Here is a 19,818-nt window from a genome sequence, read left to right on the forward strand (position 1 = left end):
GGCGCCACCTCCCCCCGCCAACAACCTCCCCGCCCCTCACCACCATAGAGCCGCCCTCCGGGGCGCCAGAGCGCCTCTAGCACTCAGGGTAGAGCGTTCCGCGGGGAGCAGCGCGCCCCCTGCTGCGGCGGAGGTCTCCCGGGCTGCAGGCAGAAGAAACGCCGGTTTGGGGCATTTTGGGGTGGAAAACTTCCCGTTGGGGAGCGGCTGTGACAGACCCGGCACAGCACGGGTTAACCCGCGGGACACAGCGGCTCGGCATGGCCACAGCCACACCAGCACCCGGGGTGCGGAGCAGGGTGACAGCGGGATGCTGGTGTCCCGTCCCGATGGGAGCCAGCTCTGCTCCATCCTGCGCGGTCCTGAGCCCATCACCTCTCTCTGTTCTGTCACCCCCGCTCATGCCTGAAGCACTCGGTCACCTACAGCAGCAGCGAGGGACGCCGGCTCCAAGGTCACTTTTGCTTCACCAGAGGTACAAGCACCACCGCAGCGGTTTATCATGTGCACAAGGGGGAGTAAATGCTTACACACAGGTAACAGCGGTGCTTTACACAGCACCAACAGCCTGCTGCAGCACCCTGTGGTTATCCCACAGCACAGCACCCATGGTGGGGTTGTGCCCAGAGCCAGCCTGGCCGCTGACAGAGGGTGCTTTCTCTATTTCAACCAGTCCTCAAGTTCTTTTTGGTTTCCCCAAGAGGGCTCAAGGAGACTTTTCAAGTCAAACCCTCCTCAAGCCCCCTTCTCCTCACTATTGCCATTGAACAGACCCCTCTTCACATCCCCAGGGAGATCACAGCTCCGGATGCTCTGAGCACACGGAGCACCTGCATTAATTCAATTACCTAAAGCAGATAAGCAGACGAGCTCCCCCAGCCCTCCCCTTCCCACTGCCCTCAGCACAAGGCCCAGGTTGGGTTTTCATGTTTCCCCTCCCTTGTGTGCTCTGAGCAAGTACCTGCTGCAGGGGAATCACCCAGCAGGGTCCTTGGTGTAAAGAGGTGGTTTGAGCAGGAACATGAATAGTGTGACCTTGAAACCAGCTCTTCTTTGTGGCAGGAGATGATGTGGCAGCACATATCTCATTGTACTCACTGCTAATCCAGCTCTGCAAACACCACTGACACACTCCCAAGCGCACTTGCCTGAGCCCATCACCTCTCTCTGTTCTGCCTTTCATGGCACAGGATATTTTCAACAGTATATGGAAACCCCTCACTTTGTCAGCTCACCCACAAGTATTGGCTTTGCAAGGGCAATGCTCATGGAGCAACCTGCTCTAGTAGAAGGTGTCCTTGCCCATGGCAGGGGATTGGAACTGGATGAGCTTTAAGGTCCCTTCCAACCCAACCCAGTCTGGGATTCAATGTTTTTGCATGGCTGAGCTGTTCAAGGACATCTCTCACCTGACTCACTTCACATCACCATTCACTATTCCCTTTATCCTTTACCAGCGAGTGACTCCATAGCTGGGAGATTGCTCTCTCCAAGCAATACATCAACTCACCCAAGGACTTCCCCACTGCTGGAGCAGAACATAAGGAAAAATAAAACAAAGCCACCAGTTTATTTAGAGAAATCTGTTCTTTAATTGTCAGTCTGGAGCGCTCGGATGGAAGCAGGCTCGAACCGCAGAGCACAGAGTGATGGAAGCCACAGCCAGGACCACACGTTGTCACATAGCGAAGAGGATCAGGAATGCCACCATCAAACAGAAGAGCCCCATGGCCTCGGACAGGGCAAAGCCCAGGATGGCGTAGGAGAAAAGCTGCTGCTTGAGGGACGGGTTCCTGCACGTCGATACCAGGAGGAACAAAGCAGAGAGAGAAAGGAAACAAAGAAAGGATCCACAGTGAGGAAAACAAACCCAAACCAGAGCCTGTGTCACAGAATACCGGGATTCTGTGACATAAGCAACAGATTTTGGAGCACAAACCACTTTGTGACAGAGTGGCTGGAATGAGACAGACATGGTTTCTCCCTGGCTTTAGTGGTGCAGGCATGCTGAAGCCCAAAGGCTCGTGCCACCCAAAGGCTCATGCCACCCACCCCGGTGGCACCATGCAACAGCTCCTGCTCACAACTAGTGCTGCATTTCCTCTGGAGGCAGAGCGAGCTCCCCAGAGCAGCTGCACCGTTTACAAGGCATTAGAGGGTGAATTCAAACAACTCAGGAGCTTTACCTTCTCTATTTTAATTGCATAATGGATTATAACAACCATTTTCTATGCCAAGAACTGCTTCAGTTAATCTGCTTCCACACACATCAAGCTGGATATGTATTCCAAAGCTGGAATAGCTTTAGATTTAGTGCTGGAAGAAAGGGATTCATTTTGAGCCAGCCTGGTGATCTTTCTTACCTGGCATAGCCAATGATCAAGCTGCCAAACACCGTCCCAATCCCTGCTCCTGAGCCAGCCACCCCGACCGTGGCAGCCCCGGCGCCGATGAACTTGGCGGCAGTGTCAATATCCCGGGAAGCGGTGCTGGTCTGGAAGTCCCGGCGGGCGAGCTGCGGGTGGGACACGCCGGCGGGCTGCGGGACAACACACACGCTCCAATGACACTTCTCATCATATAGAAAGGTTCACTAAAACATGATCACTGCCACTCAAGGCAGAGCAAGAGCAAAGCCATTCCCAATCCAGGCTAAAAGCTATGTCCCCCCCATTAGCCACTTTCTTGATACACAAACTTACTCCTCCACTGCAGGAGGAGCCATCGAGTACCACAGGCAGCGAGCACAGAAGTCCAGGACTTGATTTACCCAGTAAAAGTCTCACCTGTAGAGTCTGAAGCTCAGGCCTGCTGAAAACAGACACCGAAACTGGTCTGGCCAGAGCCCTGGAACAGCACCGGAACTGAAGCGAAACACAGACAAGGAACTATCACTGGATGTGCCCACACCAACGCTCAGGAAAAAGCCGTTATTTTATGAAGAACAAGCTTGGATGGTCTGAAACCACCTCGAGTATGAAACAGGACTAAAAAGCAAAGGGATATGCAAACGCAGGACATTCCTCTCAGCCAGCTGGACCAAGTCCATGAGCAAAACGACCCCAGACACATGCTGCAGCAGGGGAAGTGTCCCATCTGCCACAGCAGCTCAGCTCCACACACTGGTTTCTCAGGTCATACCTCAGAAGAAAGAGCTGGTTGAGCACCTCAGAGACCACCAGTTCCTTCTCTCTGGGAAGCCCCTGGGCCTGCAGCTCACTGCATGTCCACCAAGATGGATGGTATCACCCTCCGGTCACCAGAGGTCACCTTGTTTCCCCCCCCCCCTTGTTAAACCCACAGATCCCCCCGCAGCTGAGGGCAGCCAGGACAGTGCGTTCAACCCAGCAACACACAGAAACAGTCACAACTGTGTATCCCCACTAAGTGTAACACCCCTCTGAAGAAAGGTGACTTACCACAGCTGGGGAGCCGAGGAGAGCCAGAGGAGCCTGCATTTTGCTTAACCTAACACAGAAGAACGGGAAATAAGTGGAATTGGGAAGCCCAGCGCTGCCGCTACCGGCCATCCCGCCCGGGGACTGACACACACACACACACAGCCGCTGCCGTACCCGAGGCTTGTCTCTCCCGACACCCCCGCCCGCTCATCCCCGTCTGGCTCCTTCCAGGGCAGACCCGGCGCGCCACGGCTCCACCGGCCCGGACACAGCCGAGACCCCCCTCCCAAAGCCGGTTAAACCCGCTGCGAGAACGGCGGAGACACCGCCCCCCACGGAAGGGCACGGCACAGCCGGTGCTGCCCCAGCGGGTACCCCGGTCCCTGCCCCGGTCCCTGCCCCGGCCCCGGTCGGGCCCGACCTGCTCGGCTGCGCCCAGGGCTGCGGCGGCTGCTCACCTTGCCGTGTCCCTCCCGCGTCCTCCGCGCTCATTGGCTGGCGCCGCGCAGGGCGCGCAGCATGCTGGGACAACTTCCGCACTCCCCATTGGCTGTGCCAGCGAAAGCACCGCCCACTATGCATCCGGGATAGCGGGATAGGGCGGGAGGGCGGTGCCGCTACGCGGGTTGCTATTGGTTGGTTATTTTCACCGTGTACTTGAGCATTGGCTGGAGGTCTCCTTAAGGCGCGGGAGGCTGCGGTAGGGGCTGCATGTACCATAGAGGGTACCATAGAGGCGGCTCCGGATCCAGAGCCGGGGGGCCGCGGGGCCGCCGGTGTCCCGGCCACCGGGGAGGGTTTGTCCCGCATCGAACTCCGCGTCCGACGGGGAGGTGCGTTGTGCGGGGCAGCACGGGGGCTGCTCCGCCTTCTCGCGATCCTCCACCTCCTGGAGGTCTCCAGCCGCGCCTCTCGGTGAGTGAGGCGGGGGACGGGCTCTCTGCACCGCTCCCGGAGGCTGCTGCCGTGCGGGAGCCCGGAGTGGGGGAGACGGGACGGGGTCGGGGCTGCGGAGCGGCGGCGACACTTTCGCTTTCGTTTCGCGGCCGAAGGGAACGGGAAGGGCCCGTTCCGCTGCCCGCGCCCCGCCGAGGGTGGGGATGGGAGCCGGGCACACCCCGTGGCACACGCTGCCCGGAGCATGCGGTGTCCAACCGCGGCTTGAAGCTCGTTTTCCTTTAAGAGCACAAGTGTTTGCACCGATACCAACACGTTGTTGCTGTTCTCAGCAGCAGAATCCATCGTTTTGCTGCATCCAGCACTTCGTTTTCTTTGCGGGTTAATCTTAACCTTGTGTCTTGTCCCAAAGGGATGTAATAACATGGTTAAAGTGCTGTCCTTACATCTGTTTTCTTCTCTATCTGGTGGCTCTCAAGAGCAACCTGGCATTTGGGAGCAGGGAAGATTGACATCAGCCAGATAAAGGCAGAGGCTTGGGTGAACTGCACCCTGGTTCCTGTGCTTTACTGAGAGCTAGAAGTGATGCTGCAGCCCAGGATGTCCTGGAGGATTGTGCCACATCCATTGCAATGGTCTGCCCTGCCCTCTGTAGGGTCATCAGTGGGGCTGGTGCATGGAGTCCCAAGCAGGAGAGGGGCTGCTGTCCCATGCTGGCAGCCTCAGCACCAGGCACTGTGGCTGGGAAGGAGTGGTCAGATGGAAGAGCCTTGCATGTGCCTGCTAAAGAGGATCTGCAAGCTGCTGTGGATGTTGGGAGCAGCCTGGCCACAGTGGCAGGGACACCGTGGTGTGTGCATAGGGGGATTTGGACCTCATTCCTGAGCCGAACCTCTTTGTACTTGTCACGGACACAATTGTGTCTGCAGCATCCAAAGATGAGATAATCCCTTTCCTCTTGTAGACATCCATGATGGAGGAGATCTCCGAGGAGCCTCCCACTTCTGCCATCATCTTAGAGAACTGCCACTTCTCCCAGGTCATCTTTAACGACGTGGAGAAGTTTTATGTTCCTGGAGGAGACGTAACCTGTTATTACACCCTCACGGAGAGCATCCTTCCTCGTGGGAAGGACTGGGTGGGCATCTTCCGGGTGAGTGAATCCTGTGAAACCAGATGTGCCAAGGATGAGAAAGCAGCAGGAGGCAAAAACAAACAGCTCAGGCTTTGATAGAATCAGGTTGGGAGATTTTTTTCTCACTAATAACCTTGTGTAATGGAACATCTTTATTGTGCCTAGGGACAAAGGGCCAGACCTGCTGTGACCTGAACAGCTTCAAGGCTTGATGATCTTTAAGGTCCCTTCCAACCCTAACCATTCCATGATTCTATAATTATCCTTTCATGCGTAGGCCATAACTCTTAGAAGTCCTCCCAGTAACTGATCTATGTGGCAATACAGTCCCATTACCACAGGAGAAACATGAACTGTGTGATGCCATATAACAATTTTGCTGTTCCAGGTGGGATGGAAAACAATCCGGGAATATTACACATTCATGTGGGCTCCTCTGCCGAGTGACACCCACAGAGACACCACCATGCAGCAACAGATCCAATTCAAAGGTGAGGTGGCAGCGTGGGTCACTCGGGGTAGGTGTGTGCACGTGGATTCCCACTTTGCTGCCACTAGTAAGCACTCCGTTTGGAATTACAGCCTATCCGTAGGACCACACTTTGGGAGGCTTATTTCAAATCCCCTCATAAACCACAACATTTAAAATCTGCTGCATTCTGCCATCCTGACTGAGTGATGTTTGTGTTCTTGGCACTGGCACAAGGAATTCCTGACAGTGCTCTGACAATACTGAACACTTCACTGGTGCTACATTGCCAACAATACTCAACTGGGGGGACTCAGTCTTCTGAGGGTCTCACTTTGCTGTATAGTTTAAGAGACTTGAGTAATTAGAAGCTGCATATGATGGGGTGGTTCTGTTTGTCTGAAGCTTGCTACCTGCCACAAGATGATGAGTACTATCAGTTCTGCTACATCGACCAGGATGGCGTGGTGCGGGGAGCCAGTGTGCCTTTCCAGTTCAGAGTAGATGCTGAGGATGACATCCTGGTGGTTACCACGCAGGTTAGTATCACCTCTTGCCCTGCTTTTTACTGCCTCAGCTTTTATTGGCATATGCTCCCTGCTAACATGGAGTGATCTGCTGACTCAGCTGCCAAGCTAGAACTTAGCAGGCTTGGATTCTGTTCTTGGCTTCTCTTACTGATCTGTCACACTGATGTGGGAGGCCTTTGTGTCTCTGCCTGCCATTTATCACTTAGATTGTGAGCATTTTGTAACAGGGAGTGACTTAATATATAGCGGTTTAGGGCATTTTGAATGATTTCTAAATGAAAATGTCATTTTCATGGAAACAGCCTGCCATTAGGTGGGAGTAAGAGCATGCACATGGTCAGTAACTGAAGTGCTGCGTGGCCAAGCACTCTGATTTTGCAGTCCTGTGTGCAGCACTCTTAATGACTACACTGCACATGTGGTGCTAATCTAACAAACTGCAAAAAGCCCCAAAGCTCTGCCTTTGCTGGCTGCTGCAGGCACAGAAGACATTGAGCGTCTCCAGAGATCAGGGGTAGAATGTGCTTAGTATTCAAAACTGAGGTTGATGGTAGCTTTAGGCAGACTGGGGAGAATGAAGCAGCCATCTGGTCTGCACTGGTAGTGAAGGCACAAGGAGATACACAGTGTTCCCTCTTGCAGAGCTCATCTTTCTGTGCTCTCTGCACTGTGCTCTGGGATTTTGCAGTGCTTCTGTGATGACCCAACAACTTTGTTGCTTGCCAGGGAGAAGTGGAAGAGGTTGAACACCAAAACCAAAACCTGCATAAGGAAAATGAGAAGCTGAAAGCAAACTGTGCAAGTCTCCAGGAACAGAACAGCCATCTGCAGCAAGAGCTCAAGAAGACCCAGGTAACCAAAAAACTTAATGCAATAAGTCAGAAGCTTTAAGTCTGAAAGATGAAGAGGGATTGAGTCAGCTCTTGTTCCACCATATGCTTCCAGGAGAAAATTAGAGAGGTTTCTCCCCTGTTTTCTGTTTAATCCTTTACCACTCCACTGTGATAAGACAATAATGATGAACAGGAGACATCTTCAGACACAGGAGGCAAGAACATATGGGAAGGGGAGTGTTCAAAAATGATTTGTAGGCTGTCCTGAAATCACATCATCATTATCTTTTCCCCCTTCAGTTTTGCTCAGGGCTTAATATAAATCAAACAGGGTCTGAAAGAGCAGTCAGGATGCAAAGGAGAGATTTTCCTCCTTCAGACAGGCTGCCTGGCAGTGTTGCATTGGAGGGGTTTTGCAGTTCCAGTGCAGAGCAGGACTATTGCCCATATACCTCCTGTTGACCTCACTGTGATTCTTCAGGAGCTGCAGAATGCTTTAGAGTCTCTAAGGAGCACCACAAAGAAACTGGAAGTGGAGCTGAATTCCCTGAGAAAGGAAAATACACATCTAAAGAGGCTGGATGATGGCAGGCGGGCAGTAATGCACCAGTAAGTGTATTTACAGCATATCTCAAAACAGGGGATCACGTAAGCGCCTTGCCTTTAGGGATTAGATTTCCATAGGTGAAATGATGGTGTGTTTTGATTTGTTCTGATTAGACTCAAAGAGCAAATTCAGAGTGTGACCTCTGACAAGGAATGCCTGGAAACCAGACTGAAAACAGCGCTGGATCACCTGGACCAGCTACAGGTAGCAAGCGCAGAGTTGTCCTCCTTTGCTTTGGTGAACTGTCCCTGACGGCATCAGTTTCCCTCTGAAGGAGAACTAAGCAATCCTGAGCAAGCACGTGGTGTATGAGTTTCTTTTTTGATTACATGGGTTCTTTAGGAAAAGGTCAACCTTTGGTGTGATTTGACCTCCAGGAAAGCTCCGGAAAGCTGTGTTCTGGAAGGGAAGGGTAGAGGGGCATGTGCTAAGAGAAACGGTGAGGATTTTATTCCCCCAAAACATCCTCTTCACATGCTCTTGGAAGTTGACCAAAATCAGAGTGTCATTTCCCTCCTGCTAGCTAAGGATCCAAGCTGAAAACCTGGGATTTCTGTGCAGAAGGAGCTCTGCTGTGTTGTATGGAACCTGCTGGTACCTGTGCGTGGGATTCACTGTCCTCCACCTTCTTTCACTTTGCAGAACCATCACAGTTTCCCTGTGATGTTGCAGGTGACTTTATGTATAACAAATTCAAGTTGATGGACAAAAGGCTTGCTTGTCTTGGGTAACCTCTGCAGACCTTTTAGAAGTAATCCAGAAACCTCAGCACTGAAACTCACTCCCTGAAGGAATGAGAAGGCTATAAAAGGGCAGCATGCTGTGGTGGTTATTTCTACTGAAGAAACCATCATTAGCAATGCCTGAGGCCATCACATCATCTTTAGTCTGTTGTCCTGAGTGACCTTCTAAAGGTGCTCAGGAAGCTTTTAGAAGCTCTGTTCTCACTTTTGGCATTGAAAATTATATGCCTGAAATACATGCTGTGATTACCTCCACTGTGATGCCAAATGTTCAGGAGTCTTGGAGTGATTGTTTGCGAATGACTGCAGAATCCCTAAGTACTCCAGCTTCTCTGATCTAGTGATTTAATTCAAGAGTCAGCTACAAGATTCATTCTCAAGGATGTACTGGTCATCCACTGTCCAGGCAAGTCTCACAGCACCAGGAAACCTGCCAGGGGGAATGTTTCAGCTGTATGAGTTCTTCAACCTCCCTCTTTGAGCTGTCATAGATCCCCTTCAGAGGTCACTTCACATGTTGTAATGAACATACAGAGCATGAGTGGTGCCATGGAGATGTCCTGGGTGACAAGCTATGAAATGGTGAGACTCCCATTGGAAGTGAAGGGTTGTTTGTTGGTCATAAAGGCAGCATGAGGCAGGTAGTATATGGCAGCTCCAGTGCTTGAAGCTGTCATCATTTCAGTTGCCAGTTTCCCATGATTTACCAAGTAACACTTTCTCTTTGTAGCAACAAAACGAGAACTTACTGAAAGAACTGGAGGAGCAGAAGCATTTGTTTCAGATTCTGCAGGAAAAAAAGAAGGAAGCTGATGAGGAAAATCAGGTGAGAATTTGGCACAACTCCCTCGCTTTTCTCCTGTACTGAGTGTGACAGTAACCTCTCAGTCTAGAGTTCAGTTCCATTAATCCTTCTACCAAACAGATCACTAACTGTGCCTGCACATGAGTCATCACCTCCAGCCAGGCTGTCAGACACTCTGCAGGCACGTACAAATGACTGACTAGACTGGTTTCCTCATGATAGCATGGGGATTCCAAAACCTCCTAATGTTAGCTTAATTCTGACACCACTGAAATAAATGGATTTGGGTGGGAAGGGACCTTTAAAACTGATCTGTCTCCAACCCCTGCCCCGGGCAGGGACACCTTCCACTAGGTTGCTCCAAGCCCCTGTGTCCAGCCTGGCCTTGAACACTGCCAGGGATGGGGCAGCCACAGCTTCTCTGGGCACCCTGTGCCAGGACCTCAGCACCCTCATCCAGTCTAAGCAGACTGCTCAGTTGTGTTCCTTACTCTGCATGATTTCAGGATAGTCTTCTGTCTGTTAAAGTGTATTACTCTGTTGGGATCATCTTATCTGCCTTTCAAGCAGGCCACAGAATAGATCTTTGCCTTTTCTTGCCTCACTTACCCATTCGGTCAAGCAGGGCTAACACGGAGCTGTCTAAAAGAAGTTCAGAGCAATTTGGATACTGATACAGAGGATTTGTGTTAGTGCAAAGTGTGATTTTCTCTGAAGTGGTGTCCCGAGCTTCTGGAAACTCATTCTGTCCTCCTGTCCATTTGCAGCAACTAAGGGAAAAGAATGGCAGACTCCTGAGGCGTCTCTTGCAGGCGAGAGAGGCTTCTTCTGTCTCTGTTGTTTCCCGAGCTCCTAAAGTAGGAGGCCTTCTGTTTGGAAATCCATATTGTGGTGAGATTACTTGGCATTCTGTCTGCAACCGCAAATACACAGCACTTAAAGCCTCAAGCCAATTATCCTCCCTCTCCAATTGAATGCTGTAGGAAAGCCATTATTAGCAGCACCTCTGTGCAGCTTTGCATGTGTGCAGATGACTTGGCAGCTGCAAAATGCTGCCAGGTGTTAAGAGCTGACTTTAAGTGATCATCTGTCTGTTCATTTGCTGCCAAGAGAGACAACTATTAGCTAGTTTATTCAGCTGTGAGACAGCTAGTTCAGTGGCTTATGTCCAGCTTCCATAGTCCTAAATATGGGTTAGATCCAGAGCTACATCCTCATGTTTCAAGAATTACTAGTTACCAGCACATTACATTGGTAATCATTTTGCTGTGGCTAAATGGACTTCTTTTTCCAGCTGCAGGAGCAAACCCGGAGGCAGGAGCTGCAGACATAGTAAGTAAAGTGGACACGACTGGACGTGGACTAGTGGTTTATGGACACAAATTAGTGGTTTGAAATAACAACCTCCCAGTTCAGCGCTGTAATCAGTTGTCTACTTCCTGGTTTGGTCCTGGTAAGAGAGCAGACAGCAAAATGGAGCCACATATGCTTAACATGTAAAATTAATAACACAGAATTACATTTATTAAGGAAGAGAAAGGAAACTGTTGACCTTAATCTTTAAGGATCAGCTCTGGCAGTATCTGATGTCAGAATGAGCAGCAGGCAGCTGCTGAATGCCTTATTTCCCATTGGAAACATGGACATGTGTGATGTAGGATGGAAAGTTAGAGCACCTCTTAGAAGCTCTTGACTTTTAAGTGCTATTTAGAGAAGCCTGGAGACATCTGAAAACTTGAGAGTGTTAAAGTCAGAAAGACTTGCCCAGGAGTGATAACCTGCTGCTAAACTTTGCTGCTGCTTCTCTTTGAATAGCATTTTTAAAACTGATTTTATTTGCCTTTCCTTTGTCCTTCAGGCTTCTATGAAGAAATGCTTCATGTTCGATGAAGTACTTCCTGAAGATACTCTAACAAGTCAGTACAAGGCCCACGTGCAGAGCCATCTTCTGGAGTGCCCATTCTGCAGTGAGACCTTTGAGAAGTCCAACGACCAGGCGTTGTTTGCCCATATGCTTTGTCATGTCCTGGAATGATGGTGGATTTGTATCTACTCTGCAATATAGATCAAAATCACTGGAATCACTGGATAGGCTTAGTTTGTGCTAAGATCACCCAGACAAGAATGACAATGCAGCCAGGGCTGGAATTCTGAGCTCTTTGCTTCATGCAGCCTGTGACCAACACACAAATCAGGTCAGACATCCACATCCTGAAACTGAATCACTATCATCAAACTCAGGTTTCTTGTCTTGGATGTACACTTGTTAAACAACTTACAAATCCTACCATGAGTAATTTAGGTCCCAGTTCTATAGAACAGGATTTGCCATGTAACTGTTTATTCAGGTCGGGATCCAAGTGATGGGATGTAGTTTTCTACAGCAGTTTTCTGTTCTTGGCTGATACAGCTCTATTCTAATGGTTTTATTCTTTAATATAGCACTGTGATTGCTAACCAAAGCTCAGAAACATTTCTTGATCCTTTAGGACCACACTATCAGTCCTGCTCAGCTGCTGGAGTTCAGAATTAATTCTTAGTAAGAAAGTAAGTCTGAATAAAAGCACATCTCTTCTTTCACCATCAGTAACACAAGTGAAGGAGGCATACTTACAAAGAGACAAAGCATCTGGTTTCAGATATGAAGGTCCAGCAAAGTAGGCAGCACAGCTTATCCTGGGGTGAGGCGCATGCACTGTGCTCTCCATCCATCCCAGGTTGAGGAAAACCTGGAATTTCTGAAACAGAAGGTGGGTGTGCCATGGAGCCCACAGGAGAGCAGGAGCTGAGTTGTCTCTCAGAGGATAAATGGTGTCTCAGTCAGAAACGGGGCATCCTTACTGAAAGGAAATCATGAATTAGGATTACTTCTCTTTTTGTCTTTCTGAACCGCGTTGATTTAACAAGCAGAGTCTGTTCTCAAGCCAAAACATTGTGATTCACAACGAAGTGCCTTGGGATAGTCCAATGCTTTGCACGCAGGTTTTCTAGTTCATGTTTGTTTGTGCTGCAGGATTTTCAGTTCATGATTAACAGCTCTTTTTTTTTTCCACACAAGCACAAACGGGCAAAGGTTTATTATCCAGATGTATCACACTGTTTCCTGCTGAGTATCTGAAGAAATAGAAACCCCTAAGATGTTTTCATAGAGTTTTAAGAATATTTAGAGTAACAAAGATTTCAAAATGTTTTACTGCCTTCATTCTACACAACCTTTTCTAACCGATCTAGATTTAAACAGAGAATTTCTGCCTTGAGATCTACTATACTGGCAAGCATTAACCACAACCAGGAATAAAAGCTATACAAAGAGAATCTTTGAAAAGGATGTGTATGTCTGTTCCTTCTTAAAGAAATACATTGGAGGAGTTGATGGGGTCTTAAGGGAGCTATTTGCAGCCTTTCAATTGCTTGGTGAAGCTTCTGTATAACAAAGTACTTGAGCACCTCTTGAATAACTTTTAGTGCATAAGTGATATCCCTGCGGGTAGTGAGACCGTTTCTGTTTAACAGAAAGCGCCTCTTTAACTGCTTGATCCTCAGTGGCTCTTCACAGCATGGGAATATATCATGAAGGCCAAAGGATAACGTTATCCCAAAGCATGGGATAACAAGAACAAATCGGGAAACTGAGATGAGCTCTATGGGATCTGTTTGTTTCTATCTGCTCCCAGTAGTGCTGATCTAAACACCTAGAGCTGAATTTCTTCTCTGCCATAGGAATGTCCAGCTATCGACCCCTTTTTCCCTAAGCTGGCAGAAAAAGCTGACAACCTCCTCACTCAGGATGAGAAGTACTTGGCACTGTACATGTTTTGCCATTATTGATTACTGGAGGATATCTCCACATTCCTGCCATAGCTTTATCCCAATTGTGACAAGCAAACATTCCATCCAAATGAGGCTCGTTTTTAACCAAACCCATGTTTCCTCAGGAAAAGTCCTATTGTTTCTCAACAAAATGCTTTCCCCCTCACCTACCTTTTCCCATATGTCCTCGTTCTGAATTACATGTTATTTCTTTCATTGTTTGGCATCTTGACAGAAGCAGCTCAAAGGTGGAGAGACACAAATGCGAGTTTTACTAAAACACCCAAATGCCTGTTCCCAAACCTCTTTCCTGGCTACACTCTTGCTACTACTGGCTTTAGCAGCTCATGTCCTAAACCCAAACGCAGTCAGCTGAGGTTAGAACTACGTGGTGATGCCACCCATGTCCTCGATCTACTGGTGCCAAGCGTCGATGCCCCCGAATTGCCTCTCTGTTCCTTTTACACTGCATTTCCCACTTGCCTGCTCCTGTAATGCCTGCAAATCTCGGTGCCTATGCTGAGGTGCTGGCGCTGGGACACAGGCAGCACCCGGGTGACCGGCAGAGGGGGTCAGACTGCAATAAATCTCCGGAGGATGGTGGCTTTTGGAAGTATTTTAAGGGATGTCTTTTATTTTCCTGTAATAACACCACAGATTCAGACTCCCAGCCATACACTTCGGCCTGATGTAGGTCATACCTTCCTTATCCTGGGCAGCCAGGGACCAATTCAGCCCTAAGCACAAATTACATCCTATATTTTCTGACCATGTTTTCATTTTGCTTGTAATTTACACCATTATTTACGTTACTGCTGCATTTAGCCTTTGGAATCAGAAGAGGTTTCAATCCTATGTCCATTTTATGGTTTAATACCGAAGTAGCTCAAATGGCTGATAATTAGCTATAGTTATGCTTCGGATGAGATCCAATATTTACATTGATATGTATTAGATAAGGATCTTGAAATACATTTGCAAAAGGGACAGGAAGGGTTTGGCACAATTTATACCCGAATTCATGTAGCATCTGAACAGGCATTCATTAGAAATGTATCTCAATGGAAAAAGTCATACTTTGTAGGGGAAATCTCTGCAAATATAGGTATTTTAAAACCTTTATAAGGCTCATCAGTTTGGTCCAGCTTAGGAACTGGCTGAGGCTGCTTTCCACCAGCAGCCACTGCCCCAATGCAGTGTAACTCAGCCTCAGAAAGCTCTGCTCCCTTTCCTTGGTCCTTTTGTTTCTCCCCCATTTTTGTCCGCCCCTTTGCCTTCCTTTCCCAAGAAGCTGGTTCTTCTCTTGGGCTTTCCCTCACATTCACACAGAGTGTATTTTGGATATACCTGTCCCTGCCCGTGGCACATCATTTTCCAATTAGCAGGAATGTTTTCTGTACATGTAAAATGCAAATCAGATGGTAACTTCTCTCAGCTGCCAACTGTGGTCCCAGAGGGCATCACATACTGCCTGATGTCAGCTCGTTCCATAGGAAAGGCCATTGTTTTTCCTGGGAAAAGTTCTTTTTGATGCAGAAAAAAGAGACTGGACACAAAGGAAATGGTTACAGATCCCAGATTCCCAACCTATCTCGGTGCTGAAAGTCAGAGCATCTCAATGGAGGCCAAAATAAATGCTCTGCTTCTTCCAGGAAGTGATTCCCAATCGTACAGCCACAGTCCCCTTCCTCACTTGAACAGCCTCTCTCCTCCACCCATTCACCTCCTGGCTCCTCTTTGTCTATCCAGGTCTTCTTTCCTCTTTCTGCAGAACAATTTGGACCTTCAGGATAGTCAGTCTCATCCAGAAGCACCATGCTAGGGCTTGGGTGTGTGCTTGGAGGAGGCAGAGCCGTGGAGAACGGCCCATCTCCTGCAGAACATGGTCTGGGAGAGCTGCTGCTGCTGCTCTTCACCGTAATGGGAAAGCCAAAAGGAAACTAAAAGATTCCTGACTAAAAGGAATGTAAATAGACAAGCTGCAGGTGAACAAAGGAGGGAAAGGAAAGCCGTGTACAAGCCAGGAATTGAGTGGTTCTACTCGGTAATCAACTTGTCAGTTTGATTTTAAGACACAGCAGAAGAGATCGATAATTCTTTCCAGCAGCATAATGCACATCGAGGGCTTAGAGTGTTTTGATCATGGAAGTCCTTATTACAGGGACCAGTCCAGTGCTTACTCAGCAAGTGGAGGTGCTTCTGCATCTGGCATGCCAGAGATGGGAAGGGAAAGAGAGCAGAGCAGGGAAAGGTGGAGAAAAGTGCCCTAAAATGACACTTGGACAGACTGCTCCGAAAGGTGTGGGGAAGGGAATGCTCACAGAGCCCTGTGGGACTGAAAACTGACAACACGACCCATAAGCAAAGGGGGGTTTTGTCAATGGTCTTATTTCCTAAGGAGGCATTGTGCATCTTTGTTCTGCTGCAGAGATCCAGAGCGAGCGATTCCTGCTCGCACAGGAGTCAATGAGTCCCTTTATCTCTAGTGCACTTGGGCAAATAGAGAGTGCTTAGTGGGTATATAACGGCACGAAATCCAAACGCTGCCATTTATCACCCGCTTTGTACTGAATTAAATCACTACATGAAATGCACTGAAGAATCGAACCTTTATTGTTTCGGTGGTGAAAGGATTGGGTCCCAGAATTACATCAGTTGTTTTCTCTAAACAGCTATTAGCCTCCTCCATTATACCAACAGAACTGGTTTCCATCCTCTGGCTCATTTATTCCAAACCAGCATTATTGAAGTGAATGGGGTCTAGGCCCTGGATATTAGAAGAGCTGTTGGTCTACTCATAAATAACAAGTTGTCAAGGATTTTAATGGAAACCCTCAGAGTGCTGTAAATCTGTGCAGTTCTGCCTGCATCCCCTCCCTCATTTCCATCACAATATCACTCCGGTGGGACTGCAGCGTGTAGCATGTGCCAGGCAGCCTAGATTGGTGGGACACGGGGGAAGGAGGGGGGGAATAAAGCTGGAGATGGGCTGGGGGGGGTCAGAACAGTTGGCACTGCGGAAGCATCTGCTGGGTGGCCGGGTTTGGAGTCACCTGGCTTATTCAGCGTGGCAAGGGGAAGGGGTTATTCATCTAGGGGGGCTGGAGAGGGGAGTAACAGCACCAGGGATGCTTGTGGGATAAAGACGGATGCATTGCAGTTTACATGTCGCTCCGTTGGTCTGCGAAGCCGTAAATCTCAGCAAGTAGAGGGTTCTGTTAGGTTTTGATCACGTTTTAAGTTCTGCATAGACCGTCTCTTGCTGTTAGGCAAAGATTTTCCTTTTCAAGATGATGATTTAAACCTTCCTAGCCAGTCCAAACTACCTTCAGGGAGCATTGGACACCATGTCCTGATCCAAACAGCAATGTTTCTGCTGCTCACTGGGTCTGGCCAGAAACTGGGTTACTACAAATATGCCCCTTGACTTAGTTGCCCCCCCAAATCATAGCACAGCACCGTGCTGTATGCAACACTAAAGCCTTTTAGGAAGGAACTTGAGCTCACTCATCCATCCTCTGCTGGCTGTGTATTATGGAATATATTGTGATCAGCACAGCCATGCTTGTGCCATCCCGCTCGGGAAGCAAGACAGGACTGCACAGGGTTTAAGAGACCGTGTGGACTCTGCCTTCTGAGGCACCAGAGCTCATTAAAACTCGTGTCCAAGATCAGTTTAGGCTTAAATGGAGGCTTGCACCCTGCTTAGCATGGAATAGAAGTACAAAATCACATTGGTGACAGAGCTTCTACCAGCTTCAGAGCACCCAGGGGTTGTAGTCTTATATAAATACTAGTCTGGCACCGAGAGTCTCAAATACAGCAAAAGCCATCAGCAGCACAGATCCGAAATTAATGATGTTAAACATAGTTCCTTTCACATTACAACCTCATGTGACAAGCTCCAAAGAATGAGGCCTTACAAGACTTATGTTCTAATTATATATCACCCCTGTGTTACAGACAGGGAAAAACAGTTATGTAGCCATGAAGGAATTTGGCCAAAGTCACTCCGAAAAATCTGTGGCATAATCCCCCTTTTCCCTCGCCAGCTTTAACATTCATTTTGAGAGAAGCTGAACAGCAGAAGCGAGCCAGGATGGAGGAAAAATGGATGGCTGCCAAAAGGGATTGATGCCATTCAGGCTCCAGGGAGTTTTTAACCCTTCCCAATGGTTTTCCCAGCCTGCAAAACCTGGTGGGGTTCATCAGGCTGTACTTCTCCTCTACTGATCCATAAGAGATTCGCCAGTGGGAGCAGCTGCTTCGAGAGCGAGTTGATAACTCGAGCCCTGAGGCACTTACATCTGTACGTCTCGTCCCCTGCCTGCTTCCCTTCCCCACGCGCAGGATGAGACTAGAATATTGCCTGTGCTTTTATAACGTGTATTCCTCCGGGGCCTCGCTCATGATTACAGCATCTAAATGCAAGCCGAAACAAACACTGACAATGAAAAGGACAAACAAAGGTGGTCAGCCTGCAGGTTCTGGCCGTTTTCTGCCCTGAATTTGTTCCCATTTCATAAGAAGTTGCAGTTTAGAAGCCACAGAGTGTACTTAATTCCTTTTTTAATAACAGTTATAACATTTTTGAGAGCAGCTGCTCCACATGTTCTGTAGCACAGCCGAGAGCCATATGGATTTTTAATTCCCAAGAGTTATTACGTGGTTGTAGCAGCATATATGAACCCACGCTTGCCTTAATGGAGTCATTAGACTTGACAATCCTTCCTTAAAGAGGGCTATTGTTTGGCTAGATCTGATCCAAAACAAGGAAAGGTTGGGAAGATGGGCTCTTCGTTGTATAAAACAGAGAATATCAGGGGGGTTTAGGCAGCTCAGTGGTTTCTATGCCTTTAGGAAGCCCCTTCTCTGTCAGTATAAGACGATTTTAATGAGCTGTGTTCTGTGCTGTCTGAACTACACCTTGAAAATGTGCCTTGAGATGTTGGTGCTGCTTTACACTGGTGGGGGTTTTAAATGGGGCAAAATGGGGACACTCGATCTTTCTTGTAATGCCCCCCTGCTCTGAAAGGCAGGAATCCTTGAGTTACAGTCCTACCTGACAGCAGAGTTACAGCCCTCACCCCTGTCTTGGAAGACACATGAACTTGGAAAGAGCTACTAAATCATATTTCTCAGGGAACTTTCCCAAGATAACCCCTAACCACGAGATTCTTGCACTTGAGCCTCAAACACGTGGCCCAACAAGAGCCAGAGGATAAACTAGAGGCAGGATTCTGAATGTAAATGTCTTTAGTCCCAGCAAAACACTAAACCACACAACAACCCTTGTGTTTACAAGCAGCAGAAGAGAAAAATAAGCTGCTTTAATGTCGAAGCTGTATCTCCCTATACATCACTTGAATGCATCGTATTAAGTACGCTACAGATTGCTGAAATCAATCTGAGGCGCTCCCTGGATCTTTAGTTCTATGCAAAACGTTGGAAAACCCTTAACCTCCTGGCACGGATCGGGATTGTAAACTGGAAAATGAATGCTAGTAAATCTGCTGCTGGCTGCCATGGGAATGGAGCAGGTTACTTTAAAGGAACCACTATCACAAAAAGAAAAGGGGATCCAAGCTTTTGTGAGTGTGTCGAACAATTAGCTTCGAACAACCTGCTCCATTGCTCGCCACCGCGGTCTGTTTCCATGGCAGCAGGAACTGAATCCCTACAACTGTTGCGGATCCTGGATGTAAATGGCACTGCCCATTGTGTCAGCAGCACCCGCAGACCTGGAAGGCTCATTTCAGTTTCCCAAAGCTGGTCGTTTCCTTACGTTATTATTCACCTCGGGTTCCTTTTGTGACTCTTTACAGGTTTAAGACAAGGCTGTGCTAGGATTTGGGCACTGTTGTTAGCCCAGAGCTTGGGTGGCACAGGCACCCGGCTGCACAGGGTCATAGAATCCCAGCCTGGTCTGGGTTGAAGGGACCTTAAAGCTCACCCAGCTCCGACCCCCTGCCCCGGGCAGGGACACCTTCCACTAGAGCAGGTTGCTCCAAGCCCCTGTGTCCAACCTGGCCTTGAACACTGCCAGGGATGGGGCAGCCACAGCTTCTCTGGGCACCCTGTGCCAGCGCCTCAGCACCCTCACAGGGAAGAGCTTCTGCCCAAGAGTTCATCTCAGTCTCCTTGTGGCAGGTTAAAGCCATTCCCCTTGTCCTGTCCCTTGTCCAAAGCCCCTCTCCAGGTTTCCTGTAGCCCCTTTAGGCACTGGAGCTGCTCTAAGGTCTCCCCTGGGTCTCACAACATTTGCTGCCTCAAATAGAACCCTGACGGTGAGCTCCCCATCGCTGTCTAGGGATCAACGTTTGGTTCTGGACTCTGCGTCTAACACCCTCTCTCCTGCTGCCCCCAACACCCAAACCGCACCAGCCCGAACGCGGAGCTTGGTGCTACACGGCTCCACACGGGACCGCTACAAACAAAGACGAACTGTCCCCGTGGGGCCGGGACTACCGCACCAGACACCGCCTCACCTCAGAGCACCCCAGAGCCGCCTCCCAGGCACCACCGCGCAGCCCTCATGAGTATGCAAATCACCCCCGTTCTCGCAGCTGTGATTGGCTGAGGCTGTTC

The 19,818-nt window shown here is 49.0% G+C and overlaps 2 protein-coding genes across 4 annotated transcripts; one reads left to right on the forward strand and one right to left on the reverse strand.

The window, feature by feature from the left end:
* Positions 1–1,556: 1,556 nt before the first annotated feature.
* On the reverse strand, positions 1,557–3,950 carry ATP5MC1 (ATP synthase membrane subunit c locus 1). 2 transcript variants are annotated; one of them, XM_030508898.1, is made up of 5 exons: positions 3,860–3,950; positions 3,420–3,468; positions 2,787–2,864; positions 2,364–2,539; positions 1,557–1,793 (listed from the first exon to the last, which is right to left on the reverse strand). In XM_030508898.1, the coding sequence occupies exons 1-5, from the start codon at positions 3,946–3,948 to the stop codon at positions 1,679–1,681; spliced, it is 507 nt and encodes a 168-aa protein (XP_030364758.1). In that variant the 5' UTR covers positions 3,949–3,950; the 3' UTR covers positions 1,557–1,678. The 2 variants fall into 2 exon arrangements, with proteins under 2 accessions (XP_030364758.1, XP_030364759.1); XM_030508899.1 differs by having other exon boundaries at positions 3,823–3,908.
* Positions 3,951–4,063: 113 nt separating this feature from the next.
* On the forward strand, positions 4,064–12,745 carry CALCOCO2 (calcium binding and coiled-coil domain 2). Of its 2 annotated transcripts, XM_030508900.1 has the most exons (11): positions 4,064–4,316; positions 5,263–5,451; positions 5,822–5,924; positions 6,308–6,441; positions 7,159–7,284; positions 7,747–7,874; positions 7,986–8,076; positions 9,346–9,441; positions 10,188–10,311; positions 10,715–10,752; positions 11,279–12,745. In XM_030508900.1, exons 1-11 carry the CDS (start codon positions 4,113–4,115, stop codon positions 11,453–11,455), a joined length of 1,410 nt encoding a protein of 469 aa, XP_030364760.1. In that variant the 5' UTR covers positions 4,064–4,112; the 3' UTR covers positions 11,456–12,745. The 2 variants fall into 2 exon arrangements, with proteins under 2 accessions (XP_030364760.1, XP_030364761.1); XM_030508901.1 differs by lacking the exon at positions 10,715–10,752.
* Positions 12,746–19,818: the final 7,073 nt, after the last annotated feature.

Source organism: Strigops habroptila, chromosome 19, assembly GCF_004027225.2.
Source record: "Strigops habroptila isolate Jane chromosome 19, bStrHab1.2.pri, whole genome shotgun sequence".
NCBI classification, from domain to species: domain Eukaryota; kingdom Metazoa; phylum Chordata; class Aves; order Psittaciformes; family Psittacidae; genus Strigops; species Strigops habroptila.